This window comes from Temnothorax nylanderi, unplaced genomic scaffold (genome assembly GCF_030848795.1).
Source record: "Temnothorax nylanderi isolate EJ_2023f unplaced genomic scaffold, tnyl_v1.0 TNYL_tig0700_pilon, whole genome shotgun sequence".
Lineage (NCBI taxonomy): Eukaryota > Metazoa > Arthropoda > Insecta > Hymenoptera > Formicidae > Temnothorax > Temnothorax nylanderi.
The window spans coordinates 6,834-13,468 of record NW_027249762.1 but is presented as its reverse complement, the minus strand read 5'-3'; the positions used below and the strand labels follow the sequence as shown (position 1 = coordinate 13,468).

Sequence of the window (6,635 nt, the reverse complement as noted above, 5' to 3'; positions counted from 1 at the left end):
CTATCAAGCGGCTAACGAATGGCTCAGGAACAGCTATGGACAGCTCGCGAATGGCTATAAACGGCTAGCGGACAAAGAACGGCCAGCAGACAAAGAACGGCTATTGAAGAACAATGAACGGAAATAAACGGTTATTGAATGGTTAAAGAAGTTTGAGATGTAAATCATAATATAATTCCTTTGCGCATATTATTACGCGCCGCTAAAAACATGACATCCGATGGACGTAAAAATATCGAGAAGCAACGACTCGTCGGAGAACTGCATGCTCCGGCGAGAAGAAATTTTCCACGAAGACCCGTCATAGTTCGGGGATACGATGACTTGTGGCAGGCTGACATTGTCGTGATGCGTCCGTACTCGCGTTTCAACAAAGGTTACCATTATATTCTTACCGTCATCGATGTACTGACAAGGGAACGGTCGGGGGTGTCCGAGACCGATTTGGATGCGCTTTGGATATGTTGTTGAGCATCAAAAAATATTAGACTCGTATTTTTTTTTTGCGGCTTATCTCGACGTTTAGGGGTTGAAACAACCCCTCGAAAATAACGGATTTTATAGTTTTTAGCGAATATCTTCGAAAATATAAGGCGTATGAAAAAAAGTTTGGTACAAAAGGTTTATGGCTTTTTGTGCTCTTTACAATGGCGTAATCAGATTTGTCAAATTTGTCACATTTTTTAATTTAACCCCACCCCCACCTATTATTTTTGCCAAATATAACAATTTTTCCAACGCAAATTTAAGAGCGTCAAATGCCAAATACATCCATGTGTATTTTTATTATGATACCATTATTAGATTTTTGGCAAGACGAGATGATATGTGGTATAGGCGTCGCGCTGTAGGTAGGTGTTGCGTTATTTCTGTTCAAGTTGCGCCGTACGCTTAAAAATTTCCATTTCAACTCCGGGATGACCGAAAGCGCTGATGCGAAGGCCAGCGCAAGGCTATTTCGAGAGTCCTGGACTAGCAACGGAATGTAGACTCCGATATTATAAATACCACCGCCGAATTGTAAGATCGAGCGGGCAGTCGCAAATTTGAACGTGCGTCACATTAACCGCTACAATAATACACTATCCCAATTATAACTCCGGGACAACCGACCGATTCTACTACCACCTTCACTAATTTGGCTCTCCCATCGTGCTAGTTGTCGTATTGATGTAACTTTTTTGTACCTTCGTTTAACTCCTTCAAGCGATCTTCCCCTTGTTTTACCACTCCTCCAGTATTCCACAGCTTGCCTTTTATAGTCACTTGATATTGTTGCCTCAACAGAGCTGCAAGTAACTTCTTCCGGAAGATATACTTTACCATCATCTTCCTCAAATAAATCAACTCTTTCCGGTTCTGGAATCTCATATATATCATAAAAACCTAAAGTTTCTTCCTCTTCTACGTCAAATTCTTGGTTTTGTATGTCAAGCAGTATACGTTCAATGTTTTCTTTTACTTCTTCTTCCTCCGAAGTTGTCGGACTTGGTGAATAGTTGAAAGCAGTGAAAGTTGCAGAAAGTAGCATTATTACATTGTATGGATTAAACTTCATTCTGAAAGATATTAAAATTAAATATTTGTCTCGTACTTTAATTATATAAATAAATACGCACTTTATAATTAATGGAGTGGTCTTTGTTAGGTATGATACCGTCTCTTTCCAATTTGCGACTGCCCGCCCGATACAATTCGGCGGTATTTATAATGTCGGAGTCGACATTCCGTTGTTAGTCCAGGACTCTCGAAATAGCCTTGCGCTGGCCGCATCAGCGCTTTCGGTCATCCCGGAGTTGAAATGGAAATTTTTAAGCGTACGGCGCAACTTGAACAGAAATAACGCAACACCTACCTAAAGCGCGACGCCTATACCACATATCATCTCGTCTTGCCAAAAATCTAATAATGGTATCATAATAAAAATACACATGGATGTATTTGGCATTTGACGCTCTTAAATTTGCGTTGGAAAAATTGTTATATTTGGCAAAAATAATAGGTGGAGGTGGGGTTAAATTAAAAAATGTGACAAATTTGAAAAATCTGATTACGCCATTGTAAAGAGCACAAAAAGTCATAAACATTTCGTACAAATTTTTTGTCGTTACGCCTTATATTTTCGAAGATATTCGCAAAAAAATATAAAATCCGTTATTTTCGAGGGGTTGTTTCAACCCCTAAACGTCGAGATACGCCGCAAAAAAAATACGTGTTTAATGTTTTTTGATGCTCAACAACATATCCAAAGCGCATCCAAGTCGGGTAGGTTCCAAATCGGGTTTTTTCAACAAATAAACGTCGAGATACGCCGCAAAAAAAATACGTGTCTAATGTTTTTTGATGCTCAACAACATATCCAAAGCGCATCCAAATCGGGTAGGGACACTTCCGACCGTTCCCTTGTCAGTGTATAAGAAAAGTGAGTTAAAAAGTGAGTTATAATTGAGAAGGTGAGTTATAATTGTGAATTTTAATGAATTATTATGGCTATGTTCAATAGAACAAAAATAGATTTGTAAATAACATTATAGTAGTTAGTATAGGCCGATTCTAACCATGGAGCTCCGAGGGGGGGGTGAGGGAGGGGGGGGGGGGTATCGGGTTACGCGGGGGGGTGAGGGGGAGGGGGAGGGGGCGGGGTATCGGGTTACACAAGGGTATCGGATTTCGCGGGGGGTGAGGGGGAGGGGGGTATCGGGTTACACAAGGGTATCGGATTTCGCGGGGGGTAAGGGGGAGGGGGGGTATCGGGTTACACAAGGGTATCGGATTTCGCGGGGGTGAGGGGGAGGGGGGGTATCGGGTTACACAAGGGTATCGGATTTCGCGGGGGTGAGGGGGAGGGGGGGGTATCGGGTTACACAAGAGTATCGGATTACGGGGGGGCGAGGGGGGGGGGTATCGGTTTACACAAGGGTATCGGATTACGAGGGGGGGAGGGGGGGGGGGGTGACCTTGGCATACCACCGGGATGACTCACCGGGATGACTCACCGGGATGACTCACCTGGATGACTCACCGGGATGACTCAACCGCGTTCGAGTTCGCGTTCGCGCCGCGCCGCGCCGCGGGTCCGCGAGGGGGGTCGGCGTCGCGCCGCGGGTCCGCAAGGGGGGGGGTCGGCGTCGCGCCGCGGGTCCGCGCCGCGCCGCGGGTCCGCGAGGGGGGGGGGTCGGCGTCGCGGGGATACGTTCGCAGGGGGTATGTTTGCAACGACGCCGTTAGGCGGCGCACAATGGGTAAGACTAACTCGATAGCGCACTATAAGTAGGAGCGTGTCTCGTCGATGACGCGTCGAACCTGTCGGAACATGTTCGTCGTAAACAACATTTTTCTGGGAAAAGAGGGGGTGGTTATCGCGTAGACTAAACAATCTATCTACGCAGTACGTAAAACAATCTACGCAGTACGTAAAAGACAAAGGAAGAAATGACGTCATCGGGACGATGATCGACCCGATTACGCGTCGAACCTGTCGGAACATGTTCGTCGTAAACAACATTTTTCTAGAAAAAGTGGGTGTTATCGCGTAGACTAAACAATTTCACGTTATTTTTTACGACGCAGTACGCAAGACAAAGGAAGAAATGACGTCATCGGGACGATGATCGACTCGATAACGCGTCGAACCTGTCGGAACATGTTCATCGTAAACAACATTTTTCTAGAAAAAGGGGGCGTTATCGCGTAGACTAAACAATTTCACGTTATTTTTTTACGACGCAGTACGCGAGACAAAGGAAGAAATGACGGATCGACGATGATCGACCCGATGACGGAACGAAGCGATGATAAAAATTAAGGTAGGGATGGACATGCATGCAAAGAAATTACATCGTTCATTTAGGTGTAAAAAAACCTGTTTATTTAACTCTTCTTTTTTTACACAATATATCTTACATACTAAAAAACTAAAGCTGCGAGCTCACAATCGATGAGCTGATTCGTATTGAACGCATCGCTAGCGTATATTACATTCGACGCTTCCTTGGGATCCGTCACGGTGGACGCGATATCGGAGAACTGCGCAAACTTTGCATCGACCGTCGCAAGTATTCTGACCAAACGATCGAATCTCGCCTCGATGCACCGATCGAGATCGAACATACGACGCAACGTCGATTCGGTCATCATCAAGCGTACGTTTGCAGATTCAAGACGTATGAGTTTGACGTTATTAACCGACGTACAAACTCTCACCGTTAGCGGTCCAACATTTATAAAACTATGGACATCTTTGTAGTCGTTGCGAAAGAAATTCTGAATGTTTCGCCGTTGCTCGTAGAGTGCCTTCCACGTTTCGAGAGACAACAGCAGTTCCTTTCCTCGATGATCTCCCACGGCGATCTCCACGTAGCTCGGTGGGCCCACGTTGATACCAATTTCGAGGAATTTATATCCCGTAGCTGTCAGCGCGTATCGTCTGCCGAGTATACGTACCGCGCGACGGTCCCCCGAAATGCCGTATAAAAGAAATGAAATTAGTTTATTTTCGTAAGTAATACAATTTGCAAAGATATAAAAACTGAGGGAGGCTCTATTTTTTCTTAAAAGAAACTTACCTATTACATCTGGCCTCATACGTTTGAGTTTCAACGTCGTGAATCGGCACGTAATAATTCACGGCATTCGCGCGTTTTGCACCGTTGTTGCTGTTGCTGCTGCTGCCGCTGCATCCTTCAAAGGAGAACATTTTTCCTCTAGGCTCTCTGAGAAGTTGACCGTCAGTACAAGCGATCGCGACAAGACTGATCGTGTAAAATTAATCTAGTATACGCGACAATTCCAAAAGTAATGAGGTGGTGGGGGAAAGGGAGAGGGGGAATTAATGTTTATAGAACTGCGCAGTGGATTTTTTTTTATTAGGAGAGGGGGAAGTAAAGCCTACTCTAACGGTGATGATGGGGGAGGGGGAGTAAGAAATAAAAACATTATAAAAAGTTATATATAATTTATTTTTAAAAAAAGTTCTTATGGCGTCGCGCGCGACCACCAGTTAAATAGTTTTATTACATTTTGTAACGCGCAATTCTTTTCATGTTTTCCGCATCGCATAGTATTGGTGTCATCTAGTTTATTCAAAGATTCGATATCTTCGTAATGCGCATCCAGAGTCTCGACGATTAGGTTTTTTCGCGCATAATTCTCCAGCAGATCCACCAGCCATTCTCGTTTCTGACATCCCTTGACGTACACGAGAGTCGGCATCTCGTCGTCGTCGTCATCGTCTTCTTTCTCATCATCGTCTTCTTCTTCTACACCAAGCACGGCCGATGTAATCAGGCGTTTCACCATGCTGTACGGCACGTTTCCGTCTTCCCATCGTAATCCATGGTGATTGCGAATCAACCAGGTAGCGCACGATTTATCGGATTTTGTGAGGAGATTCCACGGCATGGGGTAATTAAAGATGTGATGCGACAGAACGCAGCCTTTTCTCAGCACCGCCACCTCCTTCACGACAAATTTCATCCCGACGAGGAATCCTTGCAGGTCCACGAATGTTGGTACGGACATGACGAGATTTCTTTATCTCTCTCTCGTCAATGCGTCAATCGAGAGGAATGACGCGCAACTCTGCAAACCGTCTCGCGACACTCTGATTTATACTTCCCCCTCCCTTACCCCTCTCAATAATTGTATCGAAGACTGATGGAAAGAGATTGATTGATTGATCATTTATTATGCCCAAACAATGGCTACAGGGCAAAAGTATACAAAGAAAATTGTAACCGCAAGCACATGCTCTCTCTCAATAACAATATGGCAATTACAAGCCAACTTACAACTAACGCTACTTAAAACTAACGCTACTTACAATTAACGCAACTTAAAACTAATAGAGAAACATAACGCGAACTAAAATTATGGAAGAGTACACTCGCAGGAGGTACGCAAGAACAAAAGAACAAAGGCCCGTCACTCCGATTCAGACGAAAGCAAAAACGCAAAAAGTAGGCTTTTGAATGATGGAAGTGAAGATGCAGAAGTAATTGTATCAGGAAGAGAATGCCAGAAGTATATGGAAGAAAGTTGGAAGGAATTTCTGAAAGCAACAGTTCTGTGAGCAGGAATATGGAACGTTTGAGTGGATGAAGCAGCTAGTCGGTCAGATCTCCTAAGTGCTGGATCGGGAGGAGGAAAGAGCTCACGTAGATATGAAGGAGAACACATATGTAGAATGCGATAGATCTGACATCCAAGAAAGTAATATCTCCTATTTTCAACCGAAAGCCACCTCAACTGACGTCGATACGGTGTAATGTGTTCGTCACGCTTAAGGTCATAGATGAAACGAATACAACAGTTGACGAGCCTTTGCAATTTTGTATTCAACTCGCCGCTCAAACCATGATATACGAGACAACAATAATCGATATGTGGCATGATTAGGGTAGTGACAAGTTTAATCCTGAGATTGGTAGAAAGAGAGTTCTTGTTGAACTTCAAATTATTCAACGCATAATGCACTCTTTGTGAGATCAGCGAGATATGTCTCTTCCACGAAAGATTGGACATAAAAATGACACCCAAATTCCTAACCTCATTTACAAATGGTAGGGGCGTATTATTCACAATGATAGGTGGTAGACTACTAAGATCAATGGTATTAATATAAGCTTGACTTCCAA

General features: G+C 44.0%; 1 protein-coding gene across 1 annotated transcript; it reads right to left on the bottom strand.

The window, feature by feature from the left end:
• Positions 1–3,906: 3,906 nt before the first annotated feature.
• On the bottom strand, positions 3,907–4,584 carry LOC139784891 (uncharacterized). The gene has a single exon (XM_071724067.1). The coding sequence runs from the start codon at positions 4,582–4,584 to the stop codon at positions 3,907–3,909; it is 678 nt and encodes a 225-aa protein (XP_071580168.1).
• Positions 4,585–6,635: the final 2,051 nt, after the last annotated feature.

Excerpts from the sequence above, each read along its gene's own strand:
- LOC139784891 (XM_071724067.1), bottom strand. The coding sequence starts at position 4,584 with ATGAGGCCAGATGTAATAGGTAAGTTTCTTTTAAGAAAAAATAGAGCC.